Below are 21,652 nucleotides of genomic sequence, written 5' to 3'. Positions count from 1 at the left end.
GAAGCAGTGCTGTGAGTTGAATTTTAGTATTTAGGAAGTGACTGTTGGCAGTAAGTTGGTGGGAGGGCTATGCAGATGGCCTCAAAGGGTATGCAAAGTGCAAAAGGATGGTGGAGTGTATCCATTGCTTGCCTGACGGTACTTATAGTCTGGGGAATGATTTCAGAGTAATTGCTATTTTTTAGAGTCATTACAGACTTATAGGAGTAACTTTTTTAAATGTCCTCACATAGAAGCATTTTTGATTACAGGAAATGTTCAAAATGGCAACTCAATGAACTGGTTGACAAAATAGATCAGCACGAAACGCAATTGGGGTCTGGCTCTTGCAGACACATATGCTGCAGTAATTAGGAATCTTGAAATATAACCTCAGTTAGCGGTGTGGTTTTCCTTCATTAGGCATGCTATTGGTTTGTGGCTAAGCTTTCCTTTGGCTCAACAAAGCCTGAGACAGGTTGGCCTTGGTCTGCCAGATCTAGGTAAGAGTGGCATTGACATGACGGAGGAGGTGCAGACCATGTTGACTGAGTGCAAGGGCAAGTGGGAACAGAGCATGGTTGAGGGTGTGCAGTGTGTGTGAGGGAATAGTGCAGGGTTCGAAATTAAGGGGCGCTGGTAGCCATTTAGCTCCTGCGTGTATCCCACAGAACCTAGATAGCTTTACACCAACAACTACCAGGAGCTAAATTTGGCTCCCCAGGCCAACAGATACAGAACACACACCTATATGAGTTTAGCTGTGTGCCTTTGGGGAAATCTATAAATAAACATTAGGGCACATTGATAAAATATTTAAAGCATAAGAGGTAATTAATGGACAAAGTTATGTTTAAGCATAGTTTGTGGAAGTTAGATTTGCAAAATGCTACGCACTACCTCCTTGTCCCGCCGGGTAGCTCCTAGTTACTGGTGAATGCTAGATACTCAGGAGCTGCTTTTTGCTTGCTCCTACCTATTCAATCTTAATTTCGATCCCTGAATAGTGTGCGACTGGTTGGCGTTGTACAGGGAATCGGACGGAAACAATAATAATCTTGGTTTCAATGCTATTACATTGCAGGCCCTCTTAATGACTATGAATGCAGCTAGAAATGGAGTTGCTGTTGGCCTACCAGCAAAGAAATGTTACCATACACACAAGTGCATACATGTTCAAAAAGTGCATATTTGATCATTAGGTAGAAAATAGAGGGTGAAGGCATACATGAAGGTGCAACATACTCAAGTTAAAAGTGTAGTGGCTAGAAAAGGGAAAACCAAACAAAGGGTTTATTAGGCAATTCCATGACACCAGATTTATGATTGAGTTCATATCAAGCATCAACAGACAAGGGCCAGAGACAGAAAAAATGCAACAAACAGTAGGAAGACAAAAAACAGAAAAGGGAAACAACAAAAATGCTCTATGCAGCAATGTCGTTTTGCAGCTGGCATTCCAGTTAAAATGCACAACAGAGTCTTAACTGGCTAATCACCAAAGCAATACCAAATTAAATTAGAACGTGATAAGGCAACAGACTTCAGATATCACTGATAAATATAGAATAACAAAATCCTTCAATTGTCTGATCATTACCATCCACTGCAATTAACATCTGTGATGAATTGTAAAGTTTATTTGACCAACTAATATTACTGTATGGTGAATAAACACTTCTTCATGTTTGTTTTATAAATGGAAAGGTCATAGCACTACCAAGAAATATCCCAATATGGTTCTGTGTTTCATCGAAGTAAATGACCTTGTGGCAATTTACTTAGCTGAAATTACATTTTGTCCCCCTTTAATAAAATGGGGGTCTCCTCATATCTCCACTTGCTATCTCCACTATACCCTCACTATATACCACCACAATCTAATTTACTTCGATGAAACAGCATACACAATGTATATCCACTTATCAAAACTTATGCTATATGGATCACATCATCTATTCCATGAACACTGGTGATCAAGTATAAATATTCTACACTAGTTCTCCCCAGAACAAAAGTAGATTTGCAAAACATCACTTTTGAAAGCTGCAAACATTGTAACATTTGTATTGAATCCATTTAAACCCAGGGTGTGAATTGGATTTTGAAAAGGTGTGCCTTAATAGTTTTATTGTTCCATGTACACGATCATTGCTGCATATGTGATGTTAGGTTTGCTGTATAAGTGTATGCAGTGCTGTAAATTGGTTGGTAGAACTCGGTTCTCAATACTGGATTTGTTTCTCATATTGTGTAGCAGTACATCTCCAAGCTGCGAGTGTACAGGTTCAAAGTATGCAACAGTTACTAAGATGTAAAAACTAAACTGGGCTAAAGGGAATGTGTGATAAACAGGGTGATAGAGTGATGCAGATATAGCAGAAAGAGGGACACAGTATAAAGAAAGGGTAACGTTACATGGCAGTACAAACTATTTGTAATTCTGACATAGAATCGGAATACCTGCACTACATTACATTTTCAATACAGAGTACACAGAGTCCTGAGGAATCGCATGTGCACTTCCCATGATCGAGATTCTTATATGACTATTGAAAAAGACATCACAAAAAACTGGAAGTATAGCATGGGGGATTCTTTTATTAGTAAATTCAGACTTTTGAGCTGTAAGTGCTTATTAAAGGCAATAATTCACAAAGAAATCCAAGTCTAAATAGTGACCTACTGAACAGACAATGCAGCGGTCCACAACAGTTTTCCTTTTATGTGTATGCCTTCTCTGTAACAGCACAAGTCGGAGTGAAAAACAATGGCAAGTTGAGAGAAAATCTCAGTAACCATGCAACTCAAATGTTCTTTATGGTCTTAAATGGATAGGTCTGTCTTGCCGTCTGATGCTCAATGGTTGTTTGAAAAAGGAAAAGAGATAGACCTCAAAACCTAGGCCTTACTTTTCAGTATGGAACATGGATAAACAGTAAGTACACATCTTTTTTGTGTATTTGTATATGTCTATGTGCACTTTCCTTAAATAGTACTGCATGTGTTTCATGCTGCATGGCTCTTTCTCAAGACGAACAATCAGTGGAAGAAAATAGATATCCTCTGATCTACATAATGGTGAGCAACGAGCGGTTGTAATGCAATTTGTTTAACCAGTGTTCACTACCAAGATGCAATATTGTTAGTGCTTGTATGCGGTTACACAGTGTATGAGTGACTGAATAGATTAGCAGTGGGGTTACCCTAGCATGAGTAAGAGGTTGCTCATTGCATCTGCACTGTAGGTTTGGTCCTCAAGTCACTTCAGACAATACAGCAAATGTGTTATGCCCAAGGTGGATGCTCCTCACAGGAAAATCTGAGAGTAGGGCCCATTCACCTGCAAAACTAGGTCATTCATTCACATACTGTTAAGACTGTCTTCCAACTCAACCAACTGATCACCCAGATGCTTCATGTAGAAAATGAATACATGCAATCAGATTTACCAGAGGAGAACCGCAAAGTGATGGGCGACATGAGGCCTCCAAATCTCCACCCTCTATTCCATATGCATACATACATTGAGAATCTGTCACAAGGATGAGGAGAACCAATCCAAAACTGAGCAGACTATGCCTACACAGACGTTTATAAATATCGAATACTATTACATGGTTGATGGTGCAAAAGGCAGTTGAGGTTCCAACAGCTTAATGACGGTTTCACCAGAAAACGGCAAGTATGTGATCAAAGTGATCCACTACATGCATGTCGTCTATATACTACTGGCATCTTTGCCGTCAAAGAAAAATGACAAAATAAACTCCATCTTCCAAAACAATAGCCGGAGAGAGCTTGCACCTATGAAAGTACAACGGGTTCACTTGGGCATTAGGCTAGATCCCTGTGGAGGCACATGGGGGAGTTGGGGCAAACCTACTATTAACAAAGAACCAAAGTAGCCATATTGTGGGTATGTCAAAATCATCCCATAGAGCGAGCATGGCCTTCAAATTGCTCAATCTTGCACGGATTTGCCTATATAATCTTTCAATGGCACACAATCTCAGCCAACACCAAATGTACGCAACACTCCACTAGGTTGTTGGAGTTAAATGAAACCTACATTATTTGGGTGGGAAACGCACAGGAATGGGAGTTACAATGAACCTTGAAATGGAAGCATGAAGGCATTAATGCGATATAAATACTATTTATAAGCGACACAGGTAACCAGTATGTACTGAACTACAAATATTTTAAAAAACACACTACAGGACATTTAAATGCCCAAGATGAAGGAAAAAACAGATAACACTGCAAATGACTGAGCCATACTTGAATGTTGCAGCTTATGAAGTCGTCTTGCATGATGTTGCATAGTAAATGGGTGAAGCACCATACTGGTTCCACAAGAAGGGAGGTGATCGGAAAAGAAATAGATGTACCCAAATGAGAATAAGAGAGCAGGAGGGTTAAGTGGATGAGCTTCAGCTGGCAAGGAAGATGCTAGGAGACATCATTAACTCCATATCTAGCACCCAACGCTCTTACACCACCAAGTCCTTCATTTTTAACTCCCTAATTTACAGTACGTTGCTGCTCCCCAGCTGGGTTTGCACTTTATAAAACGTGATACAAAAAAATAACAAATGCATAGAAACAAAAAGAAAGATCTGCAAATAAAATAGATACAGCAATGCAAATGTTTAGAAGAGCACCAACATGTTACATATGGACACGTCCAATACCTTTATTAAACGATAATGAAAGTGCAATTTCAGCATTATTGTTCAGGGGCAATTTGTTTCCTTTTCCAATTAGTTCTTTATTGAGGAAAGTTCCATTCCCACTGAGATCCTCAATGTACGTTACGTAGGAATTTCTTGGGCCCATTTCCTAAAAGAAGAAAAGAGAAATCGTTAAATAACAATCAGTTACAAATGCTGATCTCGAGGGTGGCTTCTGCTGGTGGACATAAAAGACAATTTATGCTCAAGGTGTAGCCAAGGGACTCTTCCTAATACAATCCTAGATCTTTCTTCCCAAGACACATGTTCCACCCAGCTTCCTTTCTACCAACAGTCAATGTATGCACCTCGAACGGTACTACATTTTCTGTCCATCACATATCGCTCAAAAGCAATCAAGCATACCAAGGTCTCACCAATCTGATAAACGCGTGACGAGACCCTGCCAATGGGCTAAACGCATCTATGATATGGCCAAGCAAGTTAGATCGGATATTAGATGCAATAATCAGAGGAATGCAGTCAATTTCATTAAACATGTTGATATTAACAAATTACTACTGAAGAGCTGATCTAATAGTTAGCTGAGCTAGGTGCACAGCATAGGTGTCTCTGTTCAGCCTTCAGGTCACAGGTGAAAATCCCCAGAAGGGTCAAATCAGTTTAAAATGCATTAAGAAAATAACTTTTTTAAAATTATGTATTTAATATACGCACAGCCAAACTGGCATTGTACATACAACACAGCAGATAAACAATTTCCACATTAGGACTTAATACAAAACAAAATTTCATCAAATCCAGGATATAAAAACAATCAATTCGGAATATATGGGTAAAGTAAATAATATCAGCCTTAAAAATATTCAATACATTCTAAAATAATTCATCTACTATTTCTATACATTTGATATAAAATGTCACCATAACATGGATACAATTTGTATGGTTTCCTTCCAGCACAATTTCCACATATTACATGTATCAGCCTCATCAATGGTATTGTTCAGTGATTTAACATATCTATATCTGATAGAGAGTTTAGGCTCTCGCAATGTATCAAAATGTGCTCCACAGACTCCATCACATTAACGCCACATACGCTGAGATCGAGCCAATCCAATCCTAGCGCCCTTAATTTGAAGGACCTGGCTAACATTAAACTTCAACAACACATATCGTCTAATGATACAATTATTAGTGTATGCCGACACATTCAGGAATTGATGTGCGCGTCATTCTGAGTTCTATAACTGGACAACTGTTTACATTTGTGGATAGTCGCACAAGATTCCTCTCATAACAAATAGGATATTATAAAATCCCTAGCAAATATTGGAAAATAACCCCTTTTTTCTTTCCCAAGGGGGTCTTGAGTACTGACAATTCAAAGGTGCTTCATAGAATACTTAATGTGAAGACGAGGGCGACTACCCATCAACAGGAGTGGAAAAATAACCTTTGCATGTTACTGCTACAACAGTACAGAATGAGGCTGTCTGATCTCAGCACAAACCTGTCAATGTTCACCAGCCAGACCTAAAGTGGCAAACTGGGCTATATCCTGCTGAAAGCCCATCAGAAACGTTGTACATAGGGGAATTCAGAGGATTATGGACGTCTAGTTTAAAGTCCTTTAATGAGATAAAAGTGTCCTGGTCAGGATTTGCTTAAAGTAAGCCAAAAAGGTAACAGAATGGATGGAAAATGGCGACAAGGTATGTGACCCAGTGTGGCTATACCTCCATCAAACACTTCAACAGAAACAAAGTAGGTGGCTCTAGTAAGGGAATCAGAAGAGGGGGGGTGCAGTTCAACAATCACGGTGGGTACACAATCCAAGTGACTAGTTAGGAGAACAGCCCACTGAGGGTATCCACCCCCTTTACTTTGCACCAAAAAAACCTTGCACTTACTTGGTCTACATTGCCAGTCATTTTGCTTTTTCACGTTTTTACTTTGTCTGCATCTTCACATTGTGATGGTGGTGATGGATATGGATGTGTCTATGGTTGGGTGCAAGGGGGGAGAACATGGCAAATAAAATGAGGGTGGGGCTACAGGGCGTCTCCTCCTGCAAGGACAAAGTGAATGTTTCTAGAAGTGAAAGACCGGAGAAGTAAAGGTATGGAGAAGGCGAAGTGTCAAGGTGAATGTATGGTAAAGTAAATGCAGGTGAAGTAAAGACATGCATCCCCCACTGATAGTACCAGATCCTTCGCTAAAAAGAAGCTTTCAAATATTTAATTCGACCCCTGAAAGTGCAGGCCTGGTGGTTTCTAAGGGTGCTAGTTTCAATTGCCTCTTTTACCTTACACGAAAGAGTACAAGGTGCCATATGTTACAGTCTACTTACGTAGTTGCTGAGATGTCAGTTTGAATTTGGTGGCTAGAAGACAAAAGAATAACCAATAGAGCAGTTTCTAAAGTTCTAGTTTGGTTGAAATCCATTCCAAGGACGAATCCGATCATGCTATACTTAACTACTTTTAGTGAACACTGTTTTAAACTAAACCTCTACAGATCCATGCAATTCCTAGACGAAACTGTAAATGATCCAAACGTGGTTGAAACTATGCAGCACAGGATCACTAGAACACATAAGTGGAAGTTGAAAAACCTTCAATTTTATCAGGAGCTTACAGGTTCTACGGGACCCCAACTTGAAAAAATAAGAGTAATTGTAGCAAAGGTGTGAGGAAAGGTCAACTTAAGTCCATCAAGGGGAAAATGATGATACCAAGGTGCGCACCAATCTCGGTTCTAAGGATTGAGCAGCCAACTGACTTTTTCTAAGCAAGTTAAGGTTACTAATTAAAGGCTACAGACATTGAGAATGCCAGCCTTGTTAGAAACCCAAGTCACCCTTTTGCTTTGGATTGTTAATAAGTTAATAGTGTATTGTTTGTATCTTACTGTTGTATGTGTGCTTGTTTCTACTAGTAAAAGTTTGTTTTCAGAGATTGTTTGTTCTTGTGTAAGCATTGGTTTAATTTGCTCTGTATATTAGGACTTCTTTACATTGCAGGGTACGTTTTTAGAATGTGTTGATTGTTTACTATGCATCATAGATTGTGCTATTTAATCTGCCGATTGTTTTTACATATTTTAAATTGTTTCTTAACTGACTCGCTTTTAGTTGATTTTATTAATTTATCCATTCCCTTACTAGTGTTGTGCTCTTGTTAATTTGCCCCCACTACCAAGATATTGCTTTCTTTGTGCCCCTGGTGGTGCATACTTTAATTATACCCGACCTTCGGCGTGTGATTTGAATCAGCGCCTGTGTGGTCTGCACGCTCGCCGCTGCAGTCAGAAAGAACTACATCTACCAGTGTTTTTGTAGTTCTCGGACATTCAAATTTGCATCCCAGGCGTCAACACGCCGGCACGAACAAGACCAGCCGGTCTGTGCCGGTCCGTGTTGGGACATGCTAGTGCTGCTACTGTCCGGGTAAAATGCGAATTGCTGAAGTACTAGAGTCCATTAATGCTGCCAGGAGCAAGTTAAACTTGAACTGCCCCACCATGTCGCATCAAAGTAGGATGGCCATAGGAGATGGTAGCAAGACGCATGTTGCGGACGCGTCAGCAACCCGAGGAGGGGATATGTCTATGAATTGCTCATTCATAACCTCAATCTCTGCAGCCAGGGCTATACCATACCACAAGGATGCTAACAAGGCCAGTGGGGGGAAACCCAGTCAGTTCAGATGAAAGAGGCGAAAGAGGCGCAGTTCCTGAAGGTGGAATGGCACACCACTGGTACAATCAGACCAAGTTTAACACAGCTGATTTTACAAATGGATAATGCTTATCGCTCACATCTGGTCTCTGTTGGAGCTTCTCCCCCCGTAAGGTTGCCTATAAAGGCCACGAGAGGAAAGGCCCCAAAATTTAGTTTGAAAAGTCACAAAAAGTAAGCAGGCAGAAGATGTCAATAGACACATACATCCCAGAGGCACTACACTATCTAAAATCCAGGGTGATTTTATTGAGGCTGTTCCCGCATTGGAGAAGAGTGTCACAAGGGAACATATTACCCACAGAGTTGACCTCTGACCTCATGCGAAAAAGCTAAAGTTCTCAATCAGAATATAAATCCTAAAAAGCAAGACTGTGTATGAGTTTAACAAGCTTTTGCAGGCAAGCTTTTGCTCGCCCAGGCTAAAATTTCTAAAGAGCTGGATAGGCTGAAGCTGGTAACAGTGGATGACAGTATAGCAAATGGGCAAAAAGACATGGTGGCTGATCAAACACCCTCTGATTCCAGGGAGCAAAATCAGGGGGAGACCCGCCTTCCCTTAAGCTTCTCAACCATAACAACCTCAGAAATTGAAGATACTCTAAAGGCTATGCACCCTACAAGTTGCCCAGGGGATCTATTGCCATCTAAGGTCATCCTGGAACATTATGAACATTTTGCACCTTACTTGTGTAGATTTGTAAATGCCTCCTTTAAACATTGCGTTATACCTCAAATCATTAAAGATGTGGCGGTGACCCACTTTTGAAGAAAGGGTCTGGATCCTAATGACACAGCAAATTTGCGCCATATTCCCAATTCATTGTTATTTCTAAAATTGGTCGACAAGGTGGCTACCACGCAACTTCAACGACACATGGAGGCCACAGGTACGCTACACAAGAAACAATGAGGCTTTCACTGCTCCGACGGCACAGAAAGTGCCTTGATCGACCTACAGACGCAGACGCTGACAGTGTTGGAAAGGAGTAGATCGGGGCTGCTGATTATGCTCGATTTATCAGAAGATTTTGATCTACTGGACCACAACATTTTGTTGGAGAGATTGGCAACTACTGGGGGCTTCTCAGGGAAGGCGGTTAGGTGGATGAGGTGGTTTCTGGAGGGATGCAGATCCAGGGTGTATTGGGGAGATGTCTCGTCTGATTCGGAACCCACTGTTTGTGGAGTCTCCATCGCTCCTTAATATATATATATTCAGCCTCTGTGTTTGGAATTGGAGACATTGGGCTTTTTCTTCACTAATTATGCTGACGACTTTCAGCTATTGATGGAAATTTGTGGAAATTATGCAGAGGACCAGGAGAGGTTAAACAATATCTATCTGGGTATTAAAAACTGGTTGACAAAGAAATTGGTTGTGCTTAAACACTGGGAAAAAAGTGAGTTGATGATCTATGGGTCAAAGCAGGCCAGGGAGAGACTGGGCCGGGCCTTTGCAAGTTTCCTGATTGAGGGTAGCCGGATTTTAGTTGCCACTAAAGTGAAGACTCTGGGAACCTTTATGGAGGCTAACCTAAATGCTGATGCCCATGTGGACTATATTGTAAGGAACACCAATTATTACCTCAGAGTGCTGAAATTGGTCGGTCCCATGGTCACAAAGGATAACCGCCCAAGATTGGCACAGAATATCTCCACGGACCCTCCATCCCTCAAGCCTTCATAGGCTGTCAGCCCTTTTACTGCGAATCCCCTAAAGTAACCCTCAAATTGCAAAAGGATACTGGGACAAAGAAGAAGACAACTGGATCAACACATCCTCATTTTGTTAATACAAACACTTATCAGCCCCAAGTAAGTACTGTGACGAGGAAGACAATATGAGCAGACTAGTGCTTTGAGGGTAAGCAGTCTAGCCCTTTTTGTAATGAAAAAGGAGGCAGGAGCTTTAAAAACTGGAAGCTAGTCACAAATGGAGTCAGGTGTGGAAGCACGGTCAGCTGCGGGAGCAGTCAGCTGTGTGCAGGTAGACCTCTCCGGTGAGGCGGCGTGGAAGGAGCAGCGCTGGAGGCCCGTGAAGCAGTGCAGAGTGTATGCAGCAGGCCGGTGGAAAGCCGTTAGGAGGCCGACTGGACTGAAAGAAGCAGTCCTAGGTATCCTGTTTGACCATTTAAGCATTGCCGTGTGTGCACGAATCCACTAGACCAACGCCAGGAAGAGACGCAAGCAACCGCACAGAGAAACAGGAACCTGTGGCAGCGAAAGGACTCGCGAGGAGCAGTAAGACTGAATGAGTGAAATCAGAGGGGTGGGAAAACGAGGCTGGCAGGCGGTGATGCTAAATGAAAGCAAGTTAAAGCACATTTCAAATAACGAAGAAAACGAAAGCAAGTTGTAGCAGATTTTTGAAAACCAAATGAATTGAATTTGAAAATACTTTGCCATATTGAAAGAGGTGAGAAAGATTATGAACGTTACTGAAAGGAAAGTTGTGAACCACATGGAAATAATGAACTGAAATGAGTGCTAGCAAAGCCAAGCGAGCACAAGGAATTGAATGCAGGGTTATAGGGAATCCAAAACCGGTGCAAAAAACGGTATATTACAAGGAAGCAAGCACTAGCAAGAACCAAGGAAATATCAGGAGAGGTAACAAGTACAAGGTGGTTAACCAAGCCACGATACAGTGTCAGAAGAGTGTGACACATGTGACTAAAGAAAACCAGCCTGCTGAGGAGAAGCAGTGGACAGGTGTCAAAGGAAAAGCAGTTAAGAAAGGGTACCAGTTGTATGACCTGTAATGGGTGGACTCGGTGGTGCGACAACTGTGCCTAGATCAGGTGACCCTGGATGGAAAAGCCACTGAAAACACCTATAAAAGAAGCTTGTGTTATTGAAATCAAGTGTTGTTTTAAAAGCTGGAAGAATTGAACTCTTGGGTAAGGGGAGCAGATTACAAGCCAGGGAGCTAGAAGAAGCTCTGAACTTTAATTTGAACACTACTCCTTTTTGATGCCAACAACCTTATGCAGTTAATTGTGAGGGAAAGTGTAGGTTTTGACAGATGTTTTACTTTGGACTTCCTGACTTAGACTATCCTTAAGTTTTCCTTAGGTAGGGAAATCCCACCTTAGAATAAGGCACGTTAGGCATTCATCCACCCTACCCTTGGAAGTTAAATATAATTGTGTTGAGAAAACTTGAACGTGTTGTCTACGTCTGACTCATGATGCCTTCACGCTTGCAATTCCTCCTTTAATTACAGGACTTCTCCTTCTCCTGTTGCAGAAGGAGAAAAAAGACTTATTTTCCATAATGTTTAGCTTCTAAATATGTAGAATACAACTGCTATGTGTACTTGCACGATATGCAAAGATTTATCACACTCGTCCGGTTCTTGTGAAAAACAATAGGTCGATAGATTGGTTAACATGAAACATTTTGGAGGGGGAAAAGTGTAAACTAGTTCTGACGACCATCTTGTTCCTATGATTAGCAACAAAATATTCCTCTACCGACAACACATGGAATTCACGTACCATTCTTATTGAGCTAATCACCACTAGAAAGGTTACCTTATATGATATGATATGGTATATGATGTGGCATATATAACTCATCTGTATACAAGCATGCCTCGGCGCAACAAGACAAGGAGGGGGAAACAAAGGGAGGACAAAATGACGATCTTAATAGGCCTTGTTTCATTCAGATCGCACAAGTGCAGTGAAGGGGAGAGGGAAAGGGAGAAGTGCCACGGGGTGTGGGGGCCAAGAAGTGCAGTTAACTCACAACTGCATCCAGCGGGTGACTCATACGTTCAGAGAGAAAGGACTGTAGGGTTGCAGACCTTAAGTGCTGGGAACCCAGAGGAAGTGCGAGGGTGACTGGACATGCAGGAGCCTGGAACTGAGTTCAGAGGGTGACCAGGTGACCAGCGCGCAGAGCAGTCAGATGCATCGGCAGGGGTGAAGAATAGAGAAAGTGGAAGCGTAAAGGAAGGTCTTTAGTTGCTTGCCAGACTGGAGCTGGTTCTGCTCAAGTGTGAGAGAGGCAGGGATGCTGTTCCAGAGGGAGGCCCCAGCTGAGGAGATGTATCTGCCCCCAATTTTCTGCTTGGAGAAGCTTCTGACCCTCAGAGTTGGAGGTGGATGAGCGGAGAGCTCGAGAAGGAAGAGGTTTTGGAGGAGAAAGTTGGAGGTAGAGCGGACTCAGGCCACAGAAAGCCTTGTGGACGATGAAGTTGATCCTTGCAGCCACAGGGAGCCAGTGAAGATATTTCAGAGCTGGAGAGATATGATCCCAGGGCTTGAGGCCAAGGATAAGTCTTGCAGCCCTATTCTTGATCAGTTGTAACGGTCGAAGAGTAGAGGCAGGAAGATTTAGAAAGAGTCTGTTGCAACAGTCCAGCCCAGAGAGGACCAGAGCTCTGGAGACAGTGAGTGTTACGCTCACCTGGTTCCCACAGGGGCGTCGATCGGACCCGGACAGCTGCGGTCTCCACCAACGTGATGCGTCATGAAGATATGACAGTCTGGACTGGCCCGCCTAATCTTGTCTGCTGGACTCGTAGAAGTATTCTCCTTATGTTTTTAAATTATGAGCTCTCCATCCTGCATGGCATGCAGGGGCGCGTAGATACCAGTTACTTCACTGGTTTGAAGGTACTGGAGGAGTTCGAGGAATATTGACTCCAGTGTCTATAAAGTATCAAGAGTTCAATATGTCCGATGTTCACTCTTGTTCCATTCCCTCGTTAGGTTGCAGCTGGGTCCAAAGGAATATTGCCTGGAGGCAGCTGATGGCGTTCAGGTAAGAGTCTGTATTACCAAACACTGTCCGGTAAAAGTTGCATGAGTTTAACTTGCTGTTTTCTCTCCTTTTATAGGTGTGGCATAGGAAGATGCGGCGAATTAAAGGATAATACCTCCGGTGGTAAAGCAGGTAAGCCTATGGTGGCAAAGAGATTGTCTTTGTCGGTTTTCTCGGCTCACCTTGTTGTTCCTTTTGTTTCCCCCCCCCAGATGCTGAGTTTCGACGAAGAAAATGATGGAGGCAGCGCCGAGTCGAAAGATGTGGTGGACTGTTGAGTATAACGCGGCGCTGCTGCTGGCGAAGCGACGCATGCTGAAATAATGTCCTTTCCAGGCTCGGAGATGTGCTGGGTCCGGAATCAGGTAAGGAATCAAATAATGTCCGTGATCTAACCTCTCCTTTCTTTTCCTTTTGTCTAGGAGCTCCGGATTCGAGGCGGGCGTGGCAGAAGACTGGATGCTGACTTGCAGACCCGGTGAGCGTTACACTGCTGGATGCAGAATAACACTAAGCATGAGCTGCTGTTCGGGCGTGGTTTAAATAGCCTGCAAAGTAGTCCCAGGTAAGAAGTTCCCCAGAACCACACCCGAGTAAAAAATAGTCCCTGTAATAAAATAGTCCCATCCAGGCCTCACATTGGCTTGGACTCATTTGCAGCATGGTCTGCATAAGGTAAGTAAAGTCTATGAGCGTGGCGCCTAAGGCGCCAGGACTGAATCCAAACAGCCCCCAGCCGGGGCTGTTGGGGTTTTAATGAGCATCTGGATGCCTGCTCCCGGGGCTGATGGACTCGATCCTGATGCTCGGGGGTAGGCATCATGACAGTGAGCTTCTGGGGGTAATGAGAAAAGGAACAAGTTACTTACCTGTAACTGTTGTTCTCCAGCATGGGTCTGGCATGGATTCACATGCTCATGAATATTCCCCGTCAGGCTGGGAATCCTCGGTAAAGAAAAAATCAGTATCAGTTTCGTTTCTGATCTGTCTTTCTTAGTAGTAACCAATCACTGATCTCTGGGTCATACTGCCCTCTCCCTAAGCCCCGCCTCTGGCAGCCATCCTCACATTTGGTAGCACGCAAAGTGGCAGTATGACCAAGTGAACAGCCACAGAGGGGTAGGTGGGAGGGTTCGCATGTGAATCCATGCCAGACCCATGCTGGAGAACAACAGTTACAGGTAAGTAACTTGTTCCTTCTCCAGCATGGGGTCTGGCATGGATTCACATGCTCACGAATAAAAGAATACATAGCAGTATACACATGCACAACCACGGGGGGTGGCAAAGGCTCAACATTAAGCATTACATCCAAAACTCAATATTAAGCAATTCTCACCTCCTCACCAGGCTCACCTTAGGCGAACAGGTTGCGCAGCACTGCTTGGCCGACCCTGGACTCCTCCCTGGAGTCCCGATCGACGCAGTAGAATCTTGTGAAGGTGTGCGTCGACCTCCACGTAGCAGCCCTGCAGATGTCCAGGAGGGGCACACCAGACAGGAACGCCGTGGTAGCAGCGATCGCTCTGGTCGAATGGGCTCTCGGCCGGGCAGCGGTCGGTTTGCCAACCAGCGATAGTGCATGATACAGCCGGAGAGCCATCGGGAAATGGAAGTCCTCAAGAGAGCCTTCCCTTGATTCACAGACCCAAAGTTCATGAACAGTTGTGACGTGTTGCGAAAACTCTTTGTGCGGTCCACGTAGAACTTCAGCGCTCTAGCTACATCCAGCGAGTGCAGTCCTCTCGGCTGGCGTCGAAGGCGACAGGAAGAAAACTGGTAACACCAAGGGCTCGTTGAGGTGGAAGTCCGATGGCATCTTGGGCATGAAGGGGGTGCGTCCTCAGCACCACCCTCATGTCATGAAAAGTCAAGTATGGAGGCTTGCAAGATGGGGCCTGGATCTCTCCCACTCGTCGTGCGGAGGTGATGGCCACGAGGAACGCTGTCTTCCACGACAGGAACTTCAAAGGCGCCGAATGCATAGGCTCGAATGGGGCCCCCCCATGAGCCTGGTCAGCACCACATTAAGCTCCCACGCCGGGGCAGGAGCCTTCACCGGCGGGAATGATCGGAATAGTCCCTTCATAAATTCCTTCACCAGGCGATGAGACCACAAGGACGCCCGTCCCGTAGTCCTGGTATGTAGGGAGATGGCAGCAAGATGTATTTTGATGGAGGCGTGTGCCAGTCCAGCTTTAGCCAGCGACAGTAGGTACGGCAGTACTTGAGGGGCCGTAATCCACAGAGGGTTAATCTTCTGTGCACGGCACCAGACAGAGAACCTCTTCCATTTATGACTAACACTTGAGAGTTGAGGACGCCCTGGCTTTTGGAAGAACCTCTCTGCAATCAGCCGGTATATCGTACCCTCCAAACTCTAGCGCTGCAGGACCCAGGCCTGCAAGTTCAGCGACTGCGGGTCGTGATGGAGAATGGCGCCTCCTTCTCTGGAGAGAATCTCTGCGTCCGCTGGCAGCTTGACTGGCGGGGACGTTGACAAGTCCAGAAGGTCCGGGAACCAGATCTGCCTCGGCCACGCCGGTGCGACGAGGATCATTCTGCACCTGGACTTCTTGAGCTGGTTGATGAGGCGGAGCAGCAATGGCAACTGAGGGAACGCGTATAGAAACAGGCCGTCCCAGAGGAACGAGAAAGCATCGCCCATGCTCCTCGGCTGTGGGAACCTGCTGGCGGACCTCTGGCACTTGGAGTTCGTCGCGAACAGGTCGACCTGGGGTTTGCCCCATCGTTGGAAGAGCCGATCCACCTGGTCCTGGCGTAGTTGCCACTCGTGGCACGAGCGCAGCTCCCCGCTGAGTGAGTCGGCGATGGTGTTTTTTATTCCTGCCAAGTGGAAGGGAACCAGAAACATCCCCTAGGAGACGGCCCAGTGCCACAGACCCTGGGCCTCCTTGGATAGGGCTGGGGATCTGGTGCCCCCTTGCTTTCGTATGTAGAACATCGTGGTGGTGTTGTCGGTGAAGATCCTCACCAATTTGTCTTTGAGGGACGGAAGGAACGACTTTAGCGCCCAGAACACTGCTCGGAGCTCCAGAATGTTGATGTGGAGGGACCTCTCCTCCGGGAGCCAAAGGCCTCTTGCGTGGAGAGGCGTCCATCGTCACGGTCACCGTCTCCTGAAACGCTGGGGTTTGAAAGTCTGTGCCTGTAGTGAGGTGAGCACGGGTGCCCCACCATAGGATCGCCCGACGGAACTCCTCGTCGAGAGGGATCCTGTCCTCGAAGCAGCCCGTCGCCTGAAACCAGCGGGCGTCGAGGAACTCCTGTAGCGGACGCATCCGAAGACTGCAAAGCGGTACAAGATAGATGCATGAGGACATCATCCCGAGAAGGGACTTGATGGACCTCACCCTGGCCACGCCAGTGGCTAACAGGCGCCACACCTTGCCCAGGATGGTCTTGGTCCTCTCCTCTGACGGGGAGGCCAGTTGCCCCACTGTATCAAGCTTCGCTCCCAGAAACAGTGCTACTTGAGATGGAACCAGGTGGGATTTGGGGTAGTTGATGGCGAACCCCAGTTCCGTGAGCAACCGGACGGTCCTCTGTGTGTTCGACGGCGAGTTCCCTTGTCCTTGACCGGATTAGCCAGTCATCCAGGTAGGGGTAGACATGGATCCCCTGCAGGCGCAGCTGCGCCACCACTGGTGCCAGGCACTTGGTGAATACCCTGGGTGCCGACTTTAATCCGAACGGTAGGGGTCTGAATTGGTAGTGGCGTCCCTGAACCACGAACCTGAGAAACTTCCTGTGTCCTTTTAGAATGGGGATGTGGAAGTAAGCATCCTCCAGGTCCAACGACGATAGTAAGTCGCCTTCCTCCAGCTGTCCCAGCACATGCTGGAGGGTGACCATCCTGAATTTCTGCACCTTGATGTATTTGTTTAACCGACGCAGGTTCAGGATGGGGCGCCAACCGCCTGTCTTCTTTTTGACGAGGAAGTACCTTGAGTACACTCCAGAGCCCCAGAGCCTCCTGGGGACGAGCTCGATGGCCCCTTTCTTGAGCATCGCCCTTAACTCCAACAGCAGTTGAGGGACGCGATTCTCCTTCCTAGCCACGGGAGGAATGCAAGGGCACTTCTTTTGGCCAGGGTGTCCAACACCCAACCGTCGGTGTAGATGGACTCCCACACGCTGCCGAACTTAGTCAGCCAGCCTCCCACCGGGGTGCTTCGTGGGGGCCCGACAACACGGCCGGGTCAGTCTTGCTTGGAGGCGGCCTTGCCGCCTTAGCGACGGCAGGATCCCCCTTGCTTGCCGCGACCTCTGGAGGCCTCCTGGGAAGAGGAGCGGGCCGCCTGGCGGTAAGTGGAGGAGCCACCGCTGGATACTTTGGAGGCACCCTGTCTGCCTCCGGAGCTCCGAAAGGGCCGTCGCTGTTGAAGCACCCCTAGGGTCCGGGCCGTCTCTGAGTCGGTCTTGATGGCCTGTAGAGACTCGTCCACCGCCTTACCAAAAAGGTTGTTGCCGTCGAACGGCATGTCCAACACTCTGGTCTGGACGTCCTGGCGAAAGTCCGCCGCCTTGATCCATCCTCGTCGTCGGAGGCAAACTCCGTTGCCCAGTTGGCGAAATCCGGTATCGGCAATGTCCGTTGCCACCGTTATGGCATGATCCGATGCCACCTCGCCTTCCTGCAGAATTTCTAGGGCCTCCGCCCTCTTGTTCTCAGGCAGGAAGTCTAGCAGGAAGTCTAGCAGGGGAGCTATCTTGAACCAGAGCTCCCTGTCGTAGCGGGCCACGATCGCTAAGGCATTGGCCGCCTTAATCGTCGTTGCCGCCGACGAGATGACTCGTCGTCCCATGGAGTCCAACTTCTTGCCCTCGCTGTCCGGCGGGGAAGTGGAAGTTGAAGCCGCCGCACCCGCCGCTTTCTTCTTAGCCGCTGCCGAGACAACAGAGTCCGGCGTGGGCTGGGCCTTGAGGCACAAGGGGCACCATCGGGGACTCGGTACTTCTTCTCATACCTGTCCCTCTTGGCGGGCGTCGTGGAAGGGTTCTTGATGACGGCAAGCCCCTCGTCCCAGATGTCGTCGAGCAAAGGCACGCGAGGACCGTCTTCCTCTTGGCCTCTTGTCGCTGTTAAAGAAACCCTTTTTTTGTTCTTCAGGGCAGAGCTGGAAGAGCTCGGATGCCCTGGTTATCATGGCGTGGAAGGAGCCAATTTCGTTGGCTGGAGCAGCCCGCGGGGGGAGGGGGACAGGGGTGATGACGGGATGTCCGCTGTGTCATCGCCGCCGTTGTCCGTCCCCGTATCCTCTCTAGGATCCGGCGAGGGGGATGAGGGGTCCACAGGCCTCGCGGACACGAAGGGCGGGGAGGGGTGGACTCTCCTCCGCTTGTTCGGAGGGTTTCCCCCGACGGGCTTGGTTCTGGATCCTCCGTCGGGGTCTGTGGTAATCTCGTCCTTATCTCGGTACATAAGGATTGGATCGCCAACAAAATGGGCGCCGAGCTATCCTGCGGCTCGGGTAATGGCTGCGACGGACGGGATGGCCGCTCCACTGGGCCCTCTTCGTCGCTATCTTCGATCACGTCAGCGGGGACCGCCCCCTGGGATCGAACCTCTCGTTGAGGCCTATGAACCTCTCGTTGAGACCCTTCTCGGTTTCCACCAGCTCCTCCTCAGAGGCTGATTCAGAGTCTGTAATGGCCACCGGCCTCCCCCTCCTCATTTTCCGCTGGGGACTTCACGGGGGTCTTAACGATGGGCTGGAAAGAGGATTCCCTCCGCAGTGGCAGCGATACTCTGGGCCCAGAGGCCGTTTCCACTGGCGTAGTCTCAGCCGGCTTCGCCAGGGTCGCAGCGACCACTTCGATAGAGGCCTTTGCCGGCTGGATCAAAGCCCTCACCACCTTAGGTGCGTCCTGGGCCTTCGCCTTGGGGGGCGGGGGGTCAGCGCCTCGCTCCCCCTTTGAGATCGACCAGGGCCGCTCCAGCAGCTTACCGGGGTTCTCGGACTTCCTCTCCCCCGAACCAGAGCGCTGGCTCGTGGTTGAATGTGCTGGGGAAGTCGCGGCCTGCCTGGCAGCCGAACAACCAGACCTTTCGGCGCTCCCGGTGCCCGCTGACTCGTGGTGCTTGGCCTTCTGTTGGGCCCCTGTCGCCGGGGCGCTCCTCACAGGACTTAGAAGCCCGCTCAGACTTTTTCTTCGCCTTCTCACCTGCTGTGCCCTTCTCCAGCCAGGCGGCAGGGCGGGAACGACCATCTTGTTTGGTCCGTTCCGAAAGGTTCTTGCAGAACGCACAGTCCTTCTCCACGTGCGTCTTGTCCTCATGAAGGAAGTAGAGGCATTGCGAATGCTCGTCCCCCTTGAAAACGTTTTGTAATCCGCATCCAGGGCAGCACCTGAACAGCTTGGATCCGGGCGTCAAGCTTCCCTTGTCCTGGGCCATGTCTGTTGAGGTAGGCCGCAGATCTTCCGGAATCCTCCAAGAAGCCTAAACTCGACGTAAACTTCACCCTTCAGGGGCGTAGAAGAATTCTGAAAAGGGTCCCCGTTATCTGAAGTAGAAATGGTGGAGCTTGAGGCTCGATTAAACCGAAAAAATGAGAAAATCTCCTGAAAAAGCGCAATAACGCAGCAAAAACTCGAGCGATAAAGCACGAGGACTCCCAACACTTGAGCGTGTAGTAAAAATCCGAGGATGGCTGCCAGAGGCGGGGCTTAGGGAGAGGGCAGTCATTGGCTGGGGGCAGTATGACCCAGAGATCAGCGATTGGTTACTACTAAGAAAGACAGATCAGAAACGAAACCGATACTGATTTTTTCTTTACCGAGGATTCCCAGCCTGATGACGGGGAATATTCATGAGCATGTGAATCCACGCCAGACCCCATGCTGGAGAAGGATGAATACCTCTGAGGAGGTGCAGCTGATAGTTTGACTTCTTAAAAGACGTCACATGTGAGGAGAGAAGGAAAGGATGGAGTCAAAGATGACACCAAGGGTTCTCAACTTCACAGAAAGGAGCAGGAATAGGGCCCAGTGTGGGTGGCCAGAGAAAGATAAGAATGGAGGGACCGGGTGTCCCAATGAGGAGGATCTCAGTCTTACTGGCATTAAGTCAGATGATTGGCGGCACACCATTGCCGAATTTCAGCCGACAGTCTGGTATGCGAGAAGAAGCAGAGTTTGCTAAGTGGAGCCTGAAAGAACAGAGTGTCATCCGCATAACATTGAAAATTGGAGCAGAAAGTAGCGATGCGGTGGGCAAGAGGTGCCAGGTAGTGGTTGAAGAGCCAAGGAGAGAGGTTAGACTCCTGGGGAACAGCACAGGTATAGAGATGGATAGAAGACTGGAAAGACTCCAGTTGGACCCCAGAGGGTCGGTGAGAAAGGAGGTCAACCAGGCCATGCCCTGATCAGTAATACCAAGTTTGTCACAGAGGCGATTGTGCAGGATGGCATGGTTGACCGTGTCAAAAGCAGAGGATAGATCGAGGAGAATGAGGACAGAAGGGAGATTAGAGTCAAAATTGGAGAGCAAGTCTTCACGGGTGTTCAGGAGAGTAGTTTCCGTGCTTTTAGCAGCTTTGAAGCCAGACTGGTTGTCATGAAGGCAACCCAAAGATTCAGTATGTAGATTAAGCTGGGAGATAGCCAGCATTTCCATGAGTTTGCCCAGGAAAGGAGTGATGGAGATCGGGTGATAGTTAGCCAGAGAGGAGGGATCGGCCGAGGGCTTCTTTAGAAGGTGGTGCACAAGAGTGCTTAAGGGGGAGGGGAAATTCCCGTGGCAAAAGGAGTGATTGCAGTAATCGGCCAAGGCTGGAGCAAGGGTATCAATGTGGTCCTTGATGGTTCTGGATGAGCAGGTGAGAACCTGCTTTGATGACTTTCATAGATCGGACTGGTCTAGAAACATTGTCATGGGTGAACAGGGGAAAGAAGGAGAGACTGCCTCAGATGGGCCAGGAGTGGTAGAGGAGGAGGAAGGGGAGGTAGAGGAAGAGAGGGTGGCTGAGTTGCTAGATGCTGCAGAGATGCAGCCTTGGATGTAGGCTCTCTTCTTAGAGAGAACAGTCTGTACTGCCTTTGGAGCAGGCAGCAGGCCAGTTTGTCAGGGGGTATGCTGATGCCCTCCACTTCCTCTCGGCTGCCCTACACTTGCATTTAAGGGCAGCAAGGTTGGAATCGTACCAAGAGTTGCATTTGGATTTGGGCTTCAAGCGGATCCTCATGACAGGGGCAAGGACATTCAGAGTGTTCGAGATAGAGAGATGAAAGTTAGAGAGGGATGTGTCAGGGTGCGACTCACCCAAAGGTGCAGGAGGAGCAAAAGTAGTGGCGAATGCCTCAACTGACACACGCTTCATGGGTCGGATGACCAAGAAGGTAGGTGGCAGTGCTGGAGTCGGCTTGACCTGCAGGGAAGAGCGAGAGGTGGGAAGAAAGGAGAAAGTGATCACTCCAAGAGAGAGGAGTG

The 21,652-nt window shown here is 47.4% G+C and overlaps 1 protein-coding gene across 2 annotated transcripts in view; it reads right to left on the bottom strand.

Moving 5' to 3' along the window:
• The window catches only part of CHEK2 (checkpoint kinase 2), an 816,762-nt gene that overhangs the window by 599,628 nt on the left and 195,482 nt on the right, over positions 1 to 21,652 (bottom strand). For both annotated transcript variants that reach the window (XM_069619359.1, XM_069619360.1), the window contains one exon: positions 4,677 to 4,824. In XM_069619359.1, the coding sequence (XP_069475460.1) occupies positions 4,677 to 4,824 (148 nt within the window). The remainder of the gene's footprint in view (positions 1 to 4,676; positions 4,825 to 21,652) is intronic.

This window comes from Ambystoma mexicanum, chromosome 10 (assembly GCF_040938575.1).
Source record: "Ambystoma mexicanum isolate Mex_15411 chromosome 10, UKY_AmexF1_1, whole genome shotgun sequence".
Classification (NCBI taxonomy): Eukaryota; Metazoa; Chordata; class Amphibia; order Caudata; family Ambystomatidae; genus Ambystoma; species Ambystoma mexicanum.
This window is presented reverse-complemented; position numbering and strand designations above follow the sequence as displayed.